Raw genomic sequence first — 19,912 nt, forward strand, 5'->3', positions numbered from 1 at the left:
AGAATCAGGAGGATAAGTCAGATGGGAGCAGTTAAGCACTTCTAAACATGAAAGTATAACTCAGAACAATTGTGAAATATGAGGCACACGTTTTAAAACAGATTGTTATGAATAATGTATGGCAGTATTTTTCTGAATGTCCAAACATTCTACTACTATGTTTGTAGTAATAATTATAAATCAATGTGCATTCTTAGGAATTAGTTAAATTACAAAAGATCTTTCCATTACATCTTTCCCTTTCCAAGTTGGAAAGGCTGAAAGAGCTGAAAACATCAAGTGGACTGCATTATGATTTATCAATCACTCAAAACCTATTACAGCTTTTCATAATTATTCAAAACAAGGACAGTACTAAGGAGGTACAACAATACTGAATTTTGATGAGAACAACAATAAAAAGAAAATCCATGCCTGGAGAGAGAAATAAGGAGAATTCTTATGTTCCATAGCTTATAGATCATCTTCTCATCTGCCCAATATTCCTGTGAAAATCTGCAGAGTCACGTTTTCACTTTGTGTTGGTTCCCAGTTCAAGCTTAGCCCCGAGCGTCTAATATAAAGGCTGCTGCTCAGGGGCTGCGCTGTCACCGCTTTGACTGTCTCCTCTGCGCTGTGTCTTCCCACTAATGGTAGGGGAAGCTGAGAACAAGGCGACACATACTGAGCTCCCCCACAGGCAAGCCCTTGCCTACCAAGTGGTGTAATTTGTGGGACTTCAGAAATGTTCCTTTGCCCAAAGTTATTTCCCTCTTGTGATTGACATTCTAACATTTGTGATAAATTCATTTGGCTATAAGTATTTCAGCTTCCAGAAAGTTTAAAGAAAAAAAATTCTGTCTTCAAAAAACAACTGTTGTCATTCGTATACCAGCGTTTCAAGAGTTAGTTTGTCCTACTCTTTTTCTCCATGAGAACTAGTTGAGAAGGACGACAGCTAGACTTGAAGGGGGGTGAAGTAAAAACTGAGTACTAATTAATGGAGGTTGTTGTTGATGTTTAGTCACTAAGTCACGTCTGACTATTTGCAATCCCATGGACTGTAGCCTGTCAGGCTCCTCTGCATGCTCCGGGCAAGAATACTGGAGTGGGTTGCCATATCCTTCTCCAGGGGATATTCCTGACCCAGGGATTGAACCTGAATCTCCTACATTGCAGGCGGATTCTTTACCACTGCAGCGTTGTACGTCAGTATTGTGAGGAATTTGGGACAGAGGTGGGCAGGAGACTATGGTGGGCGTGAGTGAAGTATGATCGAAGAAGGAAGGGAGATAGGTAGATTAGAGAGGTTTGCACAGTCTTCTTCCTATGATTTGTCTCAATCTCCCCAGTTACCTGGTATCATTTTTCTATATAATTTTTTGCTTATTCTCAAAACTTCAGGAACATTATTGCCTTACCTGAAATAGTATTAGGTTGGTGAAAAGGTAATTGCAGTTTCAGATCATGAATTTTATATCATTATAACTAGGCTCAAACACATCTTTATTAATCAAAATAAGAACCATTACAATCAACACATTTTTGCCAATGAGAAATAAGTTTGTTTATTCCTGTAGTGTAAAAATCTGTGCTTCAAGATTTGACAAATTCTTGGAAAGCATTTGCTACTTCCTGCTTTCTATGGAAGCCTTTTTCCTGCAAAACTTAGTTGAGATTCTTGAAGAAGTGGTAGTCAGTTGGCAAGAAGTCGGGTGAATGTGGTGGATGAGGCAAAACTTTATAGCCCAATTTGTTTAAGCGTTGACTGTGCGACATGCAGTGGGGTGTTTCCTGGAGGAGAATTGGGCCCTTTCTCTTGACCAGTGCTGGCTGCAGGAGTTGCAATTTTCGGTGCATTTCATCAATTTGCTGAGCCTACTTCTCAGATATCATGGCTTCACTGGGATTCAGAAAGCTGTAGTGGATCAGACCGGCAGCAGACCACAAGTAACTAGGAACTTTTTTGGGAGGCAAGTTGAGCTTTGGGAACTGCTTCCGAACTTCTCAGTCCAGCCACTGAGCTGGTTGTCTTATATAAGAGCCACTTTTCATTGCATTTCACAATCTGATCAAGAAAAATGGTTTGTTGTTGCATAGAAGATGTTACTTCAAAATGCTGACTTTTTAAACTTGCAGTCAGCTCATGAGGCACCCACTTAGCTAGCTTTTTCACCTTTCCAGTTTGCTTCAAATGCCAAAAGTCGGTAGAATGGTCATCGTTGAGGTCTTTGGCAACGTCTCGTGTAGTTGTAAGAGGATCAGCTTTGATGATCCTCTCAGTTGGTCATTGTCAATTCACGATGCTGACCACCACTCGCCTCATCTTCAAGGCTCTCCTCTCCTTTGCAAAACTCCTTGAGCCACTGCACTGTACTGGAAGTTAGCAGTTCCTGGGTCAAACGCGTTGCTGATGTTGTGAGTTGTCTCTGCTACTTTAGGACCCATTTTGAATTCAAATAAGAAAATCACTTGAATTTGCTTTTTGTCTAACATTATTTTCCTAGTCTAAAATAAATATTTAAAAAAGCAAGTAGTAAGTCAGCAAAAAAAAGCAAGAAATACACATTAAAATGACATATAACATAACCACATATAAGAATGTATTCCAATCATATCAAACTGCAAACTTCAACAATGCAAAACTGCAATTACTTTTGCACCAACCTAATATATTTTCATGGTTGTTGATTTTTTTTTAAATTTTGTTCTCATTTCTTGCTTAAGGCTTCTTTTTCAATCAGCTATGGCTAGTTTATCACTTGGAGAAGGCAATGGCAACCCACTCCAGTACTCTTGCCTGGAAAATCCCATGGACGAAGGAGCCTGGTGGGCTGCAGTCCATGGGGTCACTAAGAGTCAGAGACGACTGAGTGACTTCACTCTCACTTTTCACTTTCATGCATTGGAGAAGGAAATGGCAACCCACTCCAGTGTTCTTGCCTGGAGAATCCCAGGGATGGGGGAGCCTCGTGGGCTGACGTCTATGGGGTCACACAGAGTCGGACATGACTGAAGTGACTTAGCAGCAGCAGCAGTTTATCACTATTTCTCATTTTTGCCATAGGTTTCCCTGATTATGTTGGCCAAACATGGGTATAAACCTTTATATTCCTCTTGGCATTGCTGACATGAGTCCTGTAGTGTGTGACAAATTATTAGATACTTGAACCTAGTCTGTAGAGGAATGCCATTATATTGTAGAAAATGAAAATTTAATATTGGCTTTCAGATACAGTGCATTAGGAAATAAAAGGAAATATATGTGTGATTTAGGGATCCCTAAGTGCAAGGACGGTGTTTTATTCAGTGTGGTGTTTCAGCCCAGTGAATACCACTTAGCAGCCATGCTATTAGTGAATGAATGAATGCTGCTTGTAAGTTTATTTTTATTGGAGCGTAGTTGCTTTACAATGTTGCATTGTTTGCTGCTGTACAGCAAAGTGAATCAGCCATATATATGTGTGTGTGTGTGTGTGTGTGTGTGTGTGTTTATATATCCCCTCAACAGAGCACTGAGTTCCCTGTGCTATTCTGTAGGTTCTCATTCGTTTTCTGTTTTGTACATAGTAGTGTGTATATGTCAGTCCCAGTGTCCCAATTCACCCCTCCCTTTCCCCACTTAGTGTCCACATGTTTGTTCTCTACAATTGTTTCTCTATTACTGCTTTGAAAATACGTTCATCTGTACCATTTTTCTAGATTCCGTATATGTGTGTTAATATATGATATTAGTTTTTCTGATTTTCCTGTGTGATAGTCTCTGGGTCTGCCCACGTCTCTGCAAATAGCACAATTTCATTCTTTTTATGGCCGAGTAATACTCCATTGTATGTATGTGCCTCATCTTCTCTATCCATTCATTTGCTGATGCTGTTTCTAAGTTTAATTGACGGTTCCCTTTCACCTAGTCCTTGTGGTTGTCTTCTTCCTGAAACTGCTGCTGCTGCTGCTGCTAAGTCGCTTCAGTTGTGTCCGACTCTGTGCAACCCCATAGATGGAAGCCCACCAGGCTTCCCCGTCCCTGGGATTCTCCAGGCAAGAACACTGGAGTGGGTTGCCATTTCCTTCTCCAATGCATGAAAGTGAAAAGTGAAAGTGAAGTCGCTCAGTCCTGTCAGACTCTTAGCGACCCCATGGACTGCAGCCTACCAGGTTCCTCCGTCCATGGGATTTTCCAGGCAAGAGTACTAGAGTGGGTTGCCATTTGCTTCTCAAATCAGTAACCCTTCTTACCTGTCTTATTTTCCCCTCAGTCTTCCAAACACCCTCCATCCCATTTAGGTAGAGTGAGTAAAACTAATTAACCTGCTACTAATATCTCAGTGATGTTGCCTTTCACGTGATCCTTTATAAGGAGAGCCCACCTTTGCCTCAGCTTGCAGAGACTAGACAGAAGCAAAAGATACAAGGAAGTTGCTTCAGACAAAAGGGTGGTTTTGAGATAAAGTTTGTCACTAGAATTCTGCAGTTGTTTTAATCACATCATTTTATCCTACAGTTCATTCAGGAAACCAGTATTAGGTAAACAAGATATAGTTCCTGTATTCAAGTAGTTTACTGTCTAAAAAAGTAAGTAGATACTAAAGTAAATCACAAAAGTATATTAGTCTATAACAAGTGCAGGGATGAAGATGTGAAAAAGTTTTTGTAGCAGTGATTGAAGGTTGCCTAAACTTCTTAAGATTGTAGGTGGGGAAAGTGTTTAGAGAACACTTTGAAGTTGCTCAGAGGCAACATCTGAGCTGCTTCTTAAGGATGAACAGAAATTATCATGATGATACCTTGGTTAGTAGATATGTATGCTGTCTACACACAGGTGATGACATAAACCAAGGTTTGGAGGCAAGAAGCAGGTCCTTGTTTGGAGATTATAAAGTGTTAGTCAGGATGTGTCTGGAAATAAGGTGCATTCAGGGGTCAAATCATGAAGGAGCTTGGATACCATGGTAGAGCATTTATCATATGGTAGAGAGCTACTGAAGGGCTTTAAGAAGAGGAATGCCAGAGGCAAATCATTGAGTCACCAGAATTTCTTTGGTGTTTTTGTGGATTCTAGAGAGGAATGCTCCTACTTTTCTAAAACCTAAAGTTTAGGTAAGGAGGCTCAAGATAGGAAAGCAGAGTTGATAATGCATAAGTTGTCTTATACCATAGGGGGTACTTTCTCATACGTAGGAAAAATCTTTATTTTACTGAATATAAGTCCTTCCTATTTAGTGGGGGAAAAAAAAAACTTAAAAACAGTCATATATAAAGTTGACAACATGGAGATAATATCATTGAGACTCTTTCTCAATACATATATATAAGCATTCCTCACTTTGTGTGGTTTCAGTATACACAGCTTTCACTTACCATGGTTTAATTAACACCAGTCTCCCAACAACATGGTTCAAATTTCACTTACCACAATATATTGACTGTGATTATTAGCTGCATAAAGTATAAACTTTGCTACTGGCTCTTCAGCTTACAAGTGTCTGCATAAATAGTAGATGTGCATCAAGATCAGTGACCAGTCACATGACTTCACTCAGAACCTGTTGGTGATTGTACCGTGCACATCTGTTAGTTACTACATAGACAGCAGAGTGTGTCACTATGTTGCTTCCTTCTCTCTGTGATGAACTCATGTGACATTTTACACAGATGGATAATCAAAAACAACAACAACAACAACCTGGTAAACAAGATGACAGTACAGTGAAATAAAGAAATAGTGATAACAGAAATTGAAATTAGAATTGAATGTAGATGGAATTATAGAAGAAATAGCTGATCCTGGGACACTGCTGCCACTTGAGTTAACTAGATATGCAAAGAGAAGTACTTAGTAAAGGTGAACTTTTGATATAAGAGGAAAGTGTTGTGATGAATAGGATAGAGATGTCCCAGAGGAGGTCACAACAGCAAAAAAAAAAAAAAAAAAATCTTCATATTAGAAGAACTCTTAGCCCTATTTCATGACGCTGAAAGTGCAGAGGATGAAATGTTGGAAGCTGACCTATACTTAGAAAGAAGTGTGACAGTTTGCCAAACCATCAGATCAGATCAGTCGCTCAGTCCTGTCCGACTCTTTGAGACCCCATGAATTGCAGCACGCCAGGCCTCCCTGTCCATCACCAACTCCCGGAGTTCACTGAGACTCACGTCTATTCCAAGTGTCTTTATAGGCTACTGGCCAGACTTCATATTGGCTCCCCTTAGATTGAGTGCCATCTCCTGTGGCTGAGGTGGAGTAGGAGTGAGCTCATGAAGAAAAGATCATGACTGTTTGGTGTTGCCCTTTTATTAAGGGCTGTTGATGAAGAAGAATCTCTTCGGAGGGAATTGTACATTTGGAGGATATTAGGGTCAATGTGTCTAGTTCACTCTTGTAAACTGCTTCAGGGAAAGTAAGCTAACACACTTGTAGTACCAGTGCGTTTTGTTTCACCAGGGCTGAGGGAAGAATCTTCGGTCAGAGAAACAGATAGTGGCCAAAGAAAGGGAAGCATATAATTAGACTCAGCAGTACACAGAAATAAAAACAAGGAAATAAATATTTAATACAGGTTTTTTTGTTTGTTTTTAAAGAAAAGGAACTAGGCCCATGACAGAGAGTCTCTCTATCTATATGCCTCTCACCCCAGCTCCCCATTTGTCATCTTCCTGACACTCTCCTAGGAACTACATCCTTCTAGATCTGCTGCCTCTTCCGAAGGAGATTCAGCCACTATTTTAGTGCTGAGGACATTTCTTATTTCCCAGTATTAAAAAAGTGAAAAGGCTAGGTTTGTGGATATTTTTTATCTGTAGACTCTTGAACATTTGGACAGCTGAGAACAGTGTCCCCTGTTTTGTAATTAGGCTGGTATTTAGCTATCTTAAAAAAAAAAAAAAAAGTATAAACTCAGAGTGAAACTGTGGGTGTATTAGAGGCCATTGGTAAATGTGTAACTTTAATAATTCCTTTTTTTGATTTATCTTGGTTATCTACAATTTAACATTTGATGAGGATGAGACTGTCCTACATTTGAGTTTGAGACAAATATAGGCATATAAAGTAAATAGAAGGGCAGGTTACTAAGCTCATGATGAATCTGTGAAACCAACATGATTCTACCTTACTGCCTACATGACTTTGATCATATCATTTAATTTCTCAGAGAATTTTCTCATCTGTAAAATTAGAGAAGGAAATGGCAATCCACTCCAGTATTCTTGCCTGGAGAATCCCATGGACAGAGGAGTCTGGCAGTTTACAGTTCATGGGGTCACAGAGGTGGATACAACTGAAGCGACTTGGTGTGGCATAAATGCGGAAGATACCTGCTTCATAGGATTGCTATAGAATTAGCCACTTCTTTGTTTTTATTAGTTTTTTTTAGTTCAGTGAAGTTTCTTTGTGCCTTCCTTCCTTCCCCTCCACTTTTCCCCCGTATTCTTTGGCTACTTCTCTGATTTTTAATAGTCTAATCAGGAAAGAACAGAGCTCCCAGAAGACAGGCCATTTCCTCTGCACTCTGGTTTTTTCCTTCTGTTATTCCCTTGTTACTTATATGCTTACATTTACAGATAACACAAAAATTTTTGCCTCCAACTTACTTTCTTACATTTTCTGATCTTCTCTCTGGTTCCTAAGAGTCTCTCTACTTAAACATTTACTTATGTTTTAAGTTTATCATCTCAGAAACTGCTTAAATCATTTCCTTATTTTTCAAATAGGCACCTCTTCTAATTTTCCCATTGTCTAACCAGGGTATAATTTCCTTCTCTAATTCATGAATTCATGTTCATAAATCCTCAGTGATTAATCCTGAATGACTCTTTTCCCTCTGTTACTCTATATCCTGAAACCCCAAAAACGTATCTTCAGTTTGCTCTACATTAATTTGAAGTTTCTGATATTTGTAAACTATGATTTATTTCTGATTTTTGAAGTTTGCTTAAAATTCTGAGATTCTTTTAAAAAGGAACTTTCTGTTGTTCTTTTATATACAGCAAAATCAAGTAAACAGCAGGTTGACTTACTGATTGTTAATTAGAGCTGTATAAATATGCTGATTCTTTGTTCCTGTCTTCTTTTTTTTTTTTAGCTTCCTTCCTTTTGCTCATAGAATATCTTTCTAGAGCATAAAGATTGTTATCTCTTTTATATCTTTGAATGTTGATGAGAGAGATTAAGATCTGACTTTGGTTCTTATTTGGAAAATCTTTTTTGTTACTAATGTCTTTTTTAAAAAAAATTGAGATATAATTGACATATAACATTGGTTATTGATTTCTTCAGTTCAGTTCAGTTCTCAGTTGTGTCCGATTCTTTGTGACCCCATGAGTCGCAGCATGCCAGGCCTCCCTGTCCATCACCAACTCCTGGAGTTCACTCAAACTCAAGTCCATTGAGTCGGTGATGCCATCCAGCCATCTCATCCTCTGTTGTCCCCTTCTCCTCCTGCCCCCAATCCCTTCCAGCATCAGTCTTTTCTAATGAGTCAACTCTTCGCATGAGGTGGCCAAAGTCTTATAAACCCCCTTTGGGTGGACTTGAGCAGTCTCTTTTATTCACTCATTCACAGAATATCATGACAATGTTTTAGAGAAACTGCATGAATATAGTCCAGTTTTTCAATAGTTACAAACAGAATATATCTGAAGGCCTTTCATTTCAGCATTAATGAACTAAAACCAACTTTTAAAAAGCTGCAGCGGAATTGAGCAGACCTATTGCTAAATACCAGCCTTTTATAAATGATGCTGTTTTTTTATTCAATACTATGTAACCATTTTAGTTGCCAACAACAAATCTTTCAAATAGCACTCAAAATTGATTAAGAATTATTCATAAGAATTTATTATTTAATAAAATTAAATTTTTATTAAAAGGATAGCATTTAATAAGAAATAGATTAGTAATAATTGCATTTGCATTAATGAGAAAACTGGAAGTTGGGGTGAATGACAACTGTGGTTAGTTATTGGACTCACATGGGTTTACTTTTCATAGCATGTCTTCACCTTTACCATTGCAGGGTCTCAAGGGGCATCCAGGACTCCCAGGACTCCAAGGGGAACAAGTAAGTATTCTTCCTTTGTCAGACTTGCATCTTCTCCAGTGAAAAAAAATACACAGTGGGAAACTCCACTGAGAGATTATTTTTCCACACTTAACTCTTGCAGTTTTTCTTAATGCTTTTAAGGAAATGCTTTTTTTTAATGCTTATTTTTTTCTTAATGCTTTCAATTTTCTTAATGTCTTTTTCCTGTCAATTTTTTTAATTCTTTGACTCTTTTTAGTACAGGAAAAACTTCTAATTTATTATCTACTAAATTTTGTTGGTTTTTTCTTATCTTAGACTTACTTTCAACTATCTGCCTAACATGCTCCGGAACAGCTGTTTTAAGCTTTTGTTATTCATAAACTCTTGTGAGAATCTTATAAATGCTGTGAGCCCTGTCGCCGGATTATCCATGCATATGCACACGTGCACACACACACACTCTCTGATTTTCTTGTATTTCTCGGGGGCTTGCCTGTTCTCCAAAGTCTATTCACAGCTGTTAGTTCCCTACCATTGTGTGAAGGATTGCAAATAAGTTTGATAACAATCCAAATTAGAATGTCAGTATGCTCTTTTTTGTTCATTCTATATATACGCACATATGTAAAAGTCAAAATAGTTTGGAAACTGTTTAGTTTTTGATCATGTTATTTCTTCTTTCTTCCACCAGAAAATAATATATCATTATGTCACAGGAAAAAATAAAGTCAAATCTCTTGTTTTCAGTACAATGTGTACTAGGCCAGAATGCATATATCAGTGAAAAGGGTGAGAGATTAGATACTAACTAAAGTCACAAATCGGAAAAGGCAATGGCACCCCACTCCAGTACTCTTGCCTGGAAAATCCCATGGGCGGAGGAGGCTGGTAGGCTGCAGTCCATGGGGTCACTAAGAGTCAGGCATGACTGAGTGACTTCACTTTCTCTTTTCACCTTCATGCATTGGAGAAGGAAATGGCAACCCACTCCAGTGTTCTTGCCTGGAGAATCCCAGGGACGGAGGAGCCTGGTGGGCTGCCATCTATGGGGTTGCACAGAGTTGGACACGACTGAAGCAACTTAGCAGCAGCAGCAAGGTGACAAATCATTACTGGAGATTTAGCAAAGAGCCTCAGGAAGCCCTAAGAGGAGCTCCAGAAAGAAAACTGATGGATTATCCCTGAGGGAAAGACAAATAAATAAATAAAGCCAATGTTTTCTTTCATTCATTCATGTTAGAGGAACAGTAAGCTCTATTGGAGAAGGCAATGGCACTCCACTCCAGTACTCTTGCCTGGAAAATCCCATGGACAGAGGAGCCTGGTGGGCTGCAGTCCATGGGGTCGTGAAGAGTCGGACACGACTGAGAGACTTCACTTTCCCTTTTCACTTTCATGTATTGGAGAAGGAAATGGCAACCCACTCCAGTGTTCTTGCCTGGAGAATCCCAGGGATGGGGCAGCCTGGTGGGCTGCCGTTTATGGGGTCGCACAGAGTCGGACACGACTGAAGCGACTTAGCAGCAGCAGCAGCAAGCTCTATTAAGTCACTGAGGCACAGTTTTTCAAGATTGCTAATTACTGGACATGGCAAGAAAAGCGATATATGTATTTGTAGCAAGTACAATCTCAATTTCTTCAGTACTTAACAATCTCAAGTATGAGATCAAATGAGTGCTGAAAAGCATTTGAGCATATATAGAAAAAAAAAAAAAAAAAAAACCAGAAGGGCAAGAGGGAAAGAGAGATTAGATCCTGGGGAAGGAAAAAAATTCCTAGAATACTGCTTTGGCAGAAATGTGTGGATTCCAATTAAGAAAACCTGACAGATCACAAGTTAGTGAAAAAGCTGACCGTTTGTCAGTACTGATCAGTTTTCTCATACTGATCTGTTATCTAGTTCCATTAGTATACATGTCCTTGTTCTGAGGGTGGTATGCTTGTGAGAAGAGTCCAAAATCAGTTTTAAAGATTGGAACACGTATTATAGGAATCAGTTCTATTTTATATAATTCCAGAAGAAAAAAAGACAAAATTGGTGATAACCGTGAGGAACAACTAAAATCATTTTGCATTTTAACTGTTGGAGACACTGTGGACATTAAGAGGAGCATGACTAATTTGCTAGGAGACATTCCCTTCTGGATAGTTTGTAAATATTTATTAACTGGCCAGAAACATTTAGGAAAGTAATTATATCATCTGTGTAAGCTCTAGTATTAAGAGCTGTCATTTACTGAGTCTATTAGTTGCCAAACTATACTACTGTTAACTGGAACTTCAAGTAGTATAACTGTGCATTGAGTGTTTCCATATGTTAACTCATCTGATGCTCCACAACACTAAGAATTATTATAGTTACCCCTGCTTTTAAATATATTTTCCCACATTGTCCTATTTTCTCTACATTATAATCCTGTGACCTCTACATTATAATCCTGTGATATTACTATTGTATTTTACTAATGAATAAATGAAGACATAGGGAGGACCCATGCTAGCCATGCTTGGACTCTCAATGACGTCTGACTCAGCGCATCGGCTTTAATTCCTCAAGTGAGAAGTGGGATTGGAACAGGTTTAACTATTCCTGATTTTTCCAGGAGTAGTGATATAACCCTGTGTCTAAATTACTCCAGACAATCTACAGATTGAAGTGAGCCATTTTTTAAATGCAGAGTGAATTAAGTTACAGTATTTCTTTTGAGTCTTTTGAGCTCTGTTGTTGTCCAAGTGATTTTAGGGTGTGGTTGGCTTAGGGTATGTTTATGCCACATATGACTGCTGAAAGCATACTTATTTACTTTGTTTACTGCTGTTCCAGAGGAGCAGGATTTAGTCATTGAAAAGAGTCCTTTTGTGTATTTCTTTGTGCAGCTGGAATGTGTTATATCGCTACATGTTGTCTTAACACCCTCTATGAAAATCTGTTCAAAATCAGATTTCATTTACGTCTTAAAACAGATTGCTTTTTAATTGAGATTGATTAACCTAATTGAACCGTGAACTTCCAGATGTTCCAGCTGGTTTTAGAAAAGGCAGAGGAACCAGAGATCAAATTGCCAACATCCTCTGGATCATCGAAAAAGCAAGAGAGTTCCAGAAAAACATCTATTTCTGCTTTATTGACTATGCCAATGCCTTTGACTGTGTGGATCACAATAAACTGTGTAAAATTCTTCAAGAGATGGCAATACCAGACCACCTGATCTGCCTCTTGAGAAACCTATATGCAGGTCAGGAAGCAACAGTTAGAACTGGACATGGAATAACAGACTGGTTCCAAATAGGAAAAGGAGTACGTCAAGGCTGTATATTGTCACCCTGCTTATATAACTTCTATGCAGAGTACATCATGAGAAATGCTGAGCTGGAAGAAGCACAAGCTGGAATCAAGATTGCTGGGAGAAATATCAATCACCTCAGATATGCAGATGACACCACCCTTATGGCAGAAAGTGAAGAGGAATAAAAAGCCTCTTGATGAAAGTGAAAGTGGAGAGTGAAAAAGTTGGCCTAAAGCTCAACATTCAGAAAATGAAGATCATGGCATCTGGTCCCATCACTTCATGGGAAATAGATGGGGAAACAGTGGAAACAGTGTCAAACTTTATTTTTGGGGGCTCCAAAATGACTGCAGATGGTGATTGCAGCCATGAAATTAAAAGACTCTTACTCCTTGGAAGAAAAGTTATGACCAACCTCAATAGCATATTGAAAAGCAGAGACATTACTTTGCCAACAAAGGTCCATCTAGTCAAGGCTATGGTTTTTCCTGTGGTCATGTATGGATGTGAGAGTTGGACTGTGAAGAAAGCTGAACGCTGAAGAATTGATGCTTTTGAACTGTGGTGTTGGAGAAGACTCTTGAGAGTCCCTTGGACTGCAAGGAGGTCTAATCAGTCCATTCTTAAGAAGATCAGTCCTGGGTGTTCTTTGGAAGGAATGATGCTAAAGCTGAAGCTCCAGTACTTTGGTCACCTCATGCGAAGAGTTGACTCATTGGAAAAGATTCTGATGCTGGGAGGGATTGGGGGCAGAAGGAGAAGGGGAAGACAGGATGAGATGGCTAGATGGCATCACTGACTCGATGCAAGTGAGTCTGAGTGAACTCCGGGAGTTGGTGATGGACAGGGAGGCCTGGCATGCTGCAATTCATGGGGTCGCAAAGAGTTGGACACGACTGAGCAACTGAACTGAACTGAACTGACTGAACCTAATTTGGCTAGGAAACTCATGAAAGGGATAGTGGTTGCCATTAACCAGAACCTACAGAATAAAAACAGCATTTTATGTTTATTTCACTCTTTTTATTGGCATACCCAAATATAAGGTTTTTGTGGATGTCTGGATATAGGCCTGTGTGTTTTAGAGTTGGATGGGGAATAGAGGAAGCATTTGTAAATAGACTGAAGCAAATCTCATAATTAGAGGGCTTTCCTTTGAGTACTACTATAAGTTATTTGCACTTCAAATCTCCATTAGGGAGGAAGCCTTCAATGGTGGTCTCTCGAGTTAGACTTACTGATTTAAATTCTGGCTTTATAAATAGCTGAGTGGCTTTCCACTAGTGGCAAATACTTTGTGTCTAATTTTTTGCATCTGTAAAATAGGGATAATATCTACCTTATAGGGTTTGGGTAGATTAAATAAGATAATACGTATAAAATACTTGAAATTGTGCTTGGCATATCAGTGCTCAATAAACATTATAGGGATCAAATATATACTATGTATAATGTTAATAAGGTAATTTCTAGTACATAAATATAGTTTCTGAAATTCATAGGATATAATCTCTACATGTAGATGAGAATTTTCTGTAATTCTCAGAAGATCACTCTTTATTCACATTCTATTAAATTGTTCATTGTCATATATGTGTGTGTGTGCATATACACACGTGACAACTTTTGTCAGATCATCTGGGTTTACATTCAGGCTCTGCTACTTACTATTCCATCTCAGGCACATTTCACAACGTCTCTGTATCTTTCTTACTTCAAATGTAGAATGAAGAACATAGTATCTATCATACTTTATATCATAGATATAAAGTAGCTGTAAATCACATTGCATGGTGATGTGATTAGCACATAAAAACATGTTGAAGTGAAGTGAAAGTCACTGACTCATGTATGACTCTTTGTGACCCCATGGACTATACAGTCCATGGAATTCTCCAGGCCAGAAGGAGTGAGTAGCCTTTCCCTTCTCCAGGGGATCTTCCCCACCCAGGGATCAAAGCCAGGTCTCCTGCATTGCAGTCTGATTCTTTACCAGATCGAACCCAGGTCTCCCGCATTGCCAGTGGATTTTTTACCACCTGAGCCACAAGGGAAATCCAAGAATACTAGAGTGGATGGCCTATTCCTTCTCCTTTGGATCTTCCTGACCTTGGAATCAAACCTGGGTCTTCTGCATTGCAAGCAGATTCTTTATGAACTGAGCTATGAGGGAAGCCCAACACACACACAAAAAATGTTAAGTAAATAGTAATCGTTGAAGCAAGGAAAGGAAGGGGGAGAGAAAAGGGAGAAAACGAAACTGAGAAATGTATTCTGAGAAAAGTGGAGAGAAGGACATATTAGGAGAATACAAGTCTAATAGTATGAAAGGGTGAAAACTTTGAACTGTGATCCTTTATTTGCCTCTTTCTTGAACAGTTTTTTCTCTAGATTTTTTTCAAATTTCAGGAATTTTTAGTGTTTCTATGGTTAAACTAGAGAAATTAGTGCAATCTTTTTATACTTCAGAGCAGAGGGGCAAAGGATTAGTGTCCTTTGTATTAGTATTGTTATCTAATACAAATAAACAACAGGAAAATAATTTTTACAGAATAAAGAATCTATGAAAATTATCACTGTTATCATCAGTTCAGTTCAGTCGCTCAGTCGTGTCTGACTCTTTGTGACTCCATGGACTGCAGAACACCAGGCTTCCCTGTCCATCACCAACTCCTGGTGCTTGCTCAAATTCATGTCCATCGAATCAGTGATGCCATCCAACCAGCTCATCCTCTGTTGTCCCCTTCTCCTCCTGCCTTCAATCTTTCCCAGCATCAGGGTCTTTTCAGATGAGTCAGTTCTTCACATCAAGTGGCCAAAGTAGTGGGGATTCAGCTTCAGCATCAGTCCTTCCAATGAATATTCAGGACCAATTTCCTTTAGGATTAACTGGTTGGATCTCACGGGACTCTCAAGAGTCTTCTCCAACACCACAGTTCAAAAGCTTCAATTCTTTGGTGCTCAGCTTTCTTTATAGTCCAACTCTCACATCCATACATGACTACTGGAAAAACCATAGCTTTGATTAGACAGACCTTTGCTGGCAAAGTCTTTGCTTTTTAGTATGCTGTCTAGGTTGGTCATAGCTTTTCTTCCAAGGAGCAAGCGTCTTTTAATTTCATGACTGCAGTCACCATCTGCAGTGATTTTGGAGCCCAAGAAGAGGAAATCTGTTGCTGTTCCCATTGTTTCCCCATCTATTTGCTATGAAGTGATGGGACCAAAGGCTATGATCTTAGTTTTCTGAATGTTGAGTTTTAAGCCAACATTTTCACTCTCTTCCTTTACTTTCATCAACAGGCTCTTCAGTTCTTCTTTGCTTTATCTCACAATGGTGCTGTCATCTGCCTATCTGAGGGCATTGATGTTTTTCCTGGCAGTCTTGATTCCAGCTTGTGCTTCATCCAGCCTGGCATTTTGCATGATGTACTCTGCATATAAGTTAAATAAACAGTGTGGCAATATACAGCCTTTACTTCTTTTCCAATTTGGAACCAGTCTCTTGTTCCACGTCTGGTTCTAACTGTTGCTTCTTGAGCTGCTTACAGATTTCTCAGGCGGCAGATCAGGTGGTCTGGTGTTCTCATCTCTTTAAGAATTTTCCACACTTTGTTGTGATCCACATAGTCAAAGGCTTTGGCATAGTCAATAAAGCAGAAGTAGATGTTTTTCTGGAACTCTCTTGCTTTTTCAATGATCCAGTGGATGTTGGCAATTTGATCTCTGGTTTCTCTGCCTTTTCTAAATCCAGCTTGAACATCTGGAAGTTCACAGTTCACATACTGTTGAAGCCTGGCTTGGAGAACTTTGAGCATAACTGCTAGCGTGTGAGATGAGTGCAATTGTCCGGTAGTTTGAACATACTTTGGCATTGCCTTTCTTAACATATTTTTTTGGCATTTCCTTAGTTCACAAGTTATGTATTAGACCTAAATGAATAACCTAAATTAATCATGTATCAGTGGAAGAAAGTAACAACATATGGAGGTATTTCTTCACACTTTTCCACAGGGTTCTGCAGCAAGTTTCTTTTCTTATGTGTTTGAGTCTCCATATATCAGCCTTCCTTGAGTAAGAAAAAAAAAAGTGAAGTCACTCAGTCGTGTCTGACTCTTTGCGACCCCATGGACTGTAGACCACCAGGCTCCACCATCCATGGAATTTTCTAGGCAAGAATACTGGAGTGGGTTGCCATTTCCTTGGGTAAACTGGATTTTAAATCAGGCACAGAAGGTTGTAAATTCAAAGTGAATTTCACATTCAAAGTTGCTATGTGAATTTTTAGATATACCCTTGTCATAATACAGGTAATTAACACTTAATATCCATTTACCTACCTTCTGAAGCTTGTGCTCTGATAGTTAAGGCGAGTTGCAGGATGGCTGAGACAAGTTCAATCTGTAAAGGTACTGGTTATTACACAATGTATCAACTCTTTCTCTAATGTAAATGTTTTTTAAAATTCATGTATCACTGAATTTTTTTATCCTATGTTTATCTGCATTTATCCTACATTTAATAATTAGTATCTCATTTAGGTCCCTAATTTATAGTTGTATTCATTTTTATTTAGCAATTTATCTCATTTTCTTTTTTTTTTTTTTCAATTTAAAAGCAGTCAAAGTTTCCTAACTGACGAGATTACAAAAATAATCATGGTAGATACCTTAGTTCATCCTTCTATTAAGCCTGTTGATATGGTCTTCCCCGTTGCCAGCATCTCCAGCTTCTACAAAGTGCATGGCCTTTTTCTTCATCTCACCTCACAGAGAATACAGTTTGAAGGCCCATAGGAAGTTGTTTCACTTTTCACTTTCATGCATTGGAGAAGGAAATGGCAACCACTCTAGTGTTCTTGCCTGGAGAATCCCAGGGATGGGGGAGCCTGGTGGGCTGCCATCTCTGGGGTCGCACAAAGTCGGACACGACTGAAGTGACTTAGCAGCAGCAGCAGCAGGAAGTTGTTTGCTTCTTTGAAATGTTTTCCAACAGTATGGAGATCTCATGAATCAGATGACCTTCATGCAGATGATGCCATATTTGCCAGGAGACCAGCGATCAAATTATCTGTCAGGACAATTCACTGCTTGTTGATTTTGATCAATTAATTTACTGACTTCAGGTTTGGGTACCCCCATGCAATGTATTCTTGCCTTGAGAATCCCATGGATAGAGGAGCCTGGCAGGCTAGAGTCCATGGGGTTCCAAGAGTTGGACACAACGACTAAACCACATGCACTGTATGGTTCCACCCTTCTCAGCATGTTAATTGAAACCTTGTTGAGCTTCAGGAGGTGCCACTGAACATCTGAGAGAGACAAAGTTGCAATGCCTTTCAAATCTTTGATACCTCTGTTCCTGATGACAAATGCCAGTTTGGGTCCTGTGGGCACACAGAAGTTTCTGGCTTTTCTTGCCATCCTAGCCATTTGAATTCAGTTCTGTATATCTGCTTGTCTTCCTTGTGATAGGGCTTAGCTTTTTCATAGATAAACTTTTTGCCTTTCGAAACATCTTTTAGGCAAATTATTTCTCAGCACTTGATCTTAAGCTCTGTGAAATTCTTTTCCTTTTTCTTAAGGATTTCTGGCATAGCAGGAACCTTTATTTCCTTCTCTTCTGCACCCTCCATGGTTCCAGCCAGGAAAGAGGCCATTTTCATTTTAAATAGATGACTTCAGTCAGATAAGCAACATGCAGGACTCTTCATATTTTTATATGGAAAAAATATTCTTTCCAAACTTGGGTATTATGAATACACCAGTTTGCTTTCTTGGGCTTCTTTGGACTTTGCTGTATTTTTTATTATTTTATTTTTCATTTTAGGGAATTCCAGGATTCACTGGTAATATTGGTTCACGTGGTTACCCTGGCAGGCAGGTGAGGTAACTATATTTAAACTTTTCTTTTTATGTCTCTCTTTATTAATGCATTGTATGTTCCAATTTCAAGAGTTAATGTTCAAATGATAATTGGTTTATTTTATTAAATAATGAATTACTCATAGCAAAATAATTCTCCAAAATTCTGATATCAAAATTGTAAAAATTCTTCAAAAATTTTATTGCAGACAAATTTTACTTACAATGAGAGTGGGATTTTTAAACAAGTTTGATATGATATTCAGTGGAACTTTTCAAATTAAAATGGCCCAGTAGGCTAATAAAATGTTAAACAGTGTTGCTACTGATTTTACAATATTACCACTGACTAAAATGAAGTAATGATATGAGTTAAGACTCTCTTTGATATGCAACATTTTTTAATAATACAATTATAAACACTTGGGACACTGTTGCCAGTGCTACATATACCACTATCTGAATACTTTTTATCTAAATTGGATTCAAATCTTTGTATACTGTTTTAAAAATTCATTTTAATCATTTCATATTTATTTCCCTCTAATTTCTAACTTTCTCTAGCCATTTCATATAGGCTAATAAGAGAAAAAAATTTTCTTTCTTAGGCTTTCATTAATTACTTACTCTTGAAATTAATTGTTCATTTAGCATACTAGAAAACTGTATTTATATAAAATATCTTTTTTATTCTCTAGAATTAGGGAATTGAAAATGCCAAAAGATAATCTAGTGTTAATAAAATTCCATTTTGAAGCCTTTAAAGTATGTGGAGGGTATTACATGAATCTTACCACCAAGTAATGTTTTGTGTTTATCTGAAAAATATATAAATACTTAAACATATGGAAATTGATCTGAAGTTAAAAAAATGTACTTATTTTCTAAAGTAAGAATATATTTTAGATAAGTGAATTAGAAGTGTTCTAAAAGAACAGGGTTTTCCAATGAGAAATAACTTAAATAATTGTGTCTGACAGTTGTGTTAATCTACTTTATTTAGAAATCTAAAATATATTTGTGTATAGATTATATACAATGGCTTTTTTGGTTCTGAAATTTCTAAAATCCCTAAAATGTATATGGTCTTCAGAACTAAGTATACACTTCTGAAGTTTATACTTGTAAAAATGATACCTTTTATTTGCCCCTTTTTATTAATTATCAACAACTCTTTAAAAAGTACTAGAGTATGATGGTGATGTCTTTTGTTTGCACTAGGGTTTAGCTGGACCAGATGGTAATCCAGGACCTAAAGGTGTACGAGTGAGTAAGCATTTTCATCGTTTTGTTAAGTATGCTTAAATGTACGTAGAATCACATATACAAAATACTTATTTTCACACTTCCACACTTCCATTACTTTGAATGTAATGTGGGTTTAGCCTGGAAAGAAGTATACTTATTTAATATACATCTTTATTGTTAAGGCCACAGAGAGCAGTCTTACACTGGTAGTTCTTGCCTTATTCTTTGATAGCTCCTACATATATATTATTTATATTATTTTTCTAGCCCCTTGCAAAATGGTGTGTTATACCATTTCTGGTATGTTAGAAATACACTCTATAAGCATTTGTAGTATTTTTTATATGTGACTCTGTGTAGACTTAAGAAGTCATGATGAAAGAAATGTGAAGAGACAAAAAAATTCCTATTCAAGGCTGAAGTAATAATACAGAAACTATCTGGACTAAAGAAATAGCTGCAAGAAAGAAACTTACATGTTCAAGAATATACTTTTGCACTTCTAACCATTAAA

The 19,912-nt window shown here is 38.0% G+C and overlaps 1 protein-coding gene across 6 annotated transcripts in view; it reads left to right on the top strand.

Annotated features, from left to right (window-relative positions):
- The window catches only part of COL24A1 (collagen type XXIV alpha 1 chain), a 397,241-nt gene that overhangs the window by 91,867 nt on the left and 285,462 nt on the right, over positions 1-19,912 (top strand). For all 6 annotated transcript variants that reach the window (XM_044944759.2, XM_044944764.2, XM_044944763.2 and 3 more), the window contains exons 9-11: positions 8,994-9,038; positions 18,116-18,169; positions 19,372-19,416. In XM_044944759.2, coding sequence (XP_044800694.1) covers positions 8,994-9,038; positions 18,116-18,169; positions 19,372-19,416 — 144 coding nt within the window. The remainder of the gene's footprint in view (positions 1-8,993; positions 9,039-18,115; positions 18,170-19,371; positions 19,417-19,912) is intronic.

Source organism: Bubalus bubalis, chromosome 6 (genome assembly GCF_019923935.1).
Source record: "Bubalus bubalis isolate 160015118507 breed Murrah chromosome 6, NDDB_SH_1, whole genome shotgun sequence".
Classification (NCBI taxonomy): domain Eukaryota; kingdom Metazoa; phylum Chordata; class Mammalia; order Artiodactyla; family Bovidae; genus Bubalus; species Bubalus bubalis.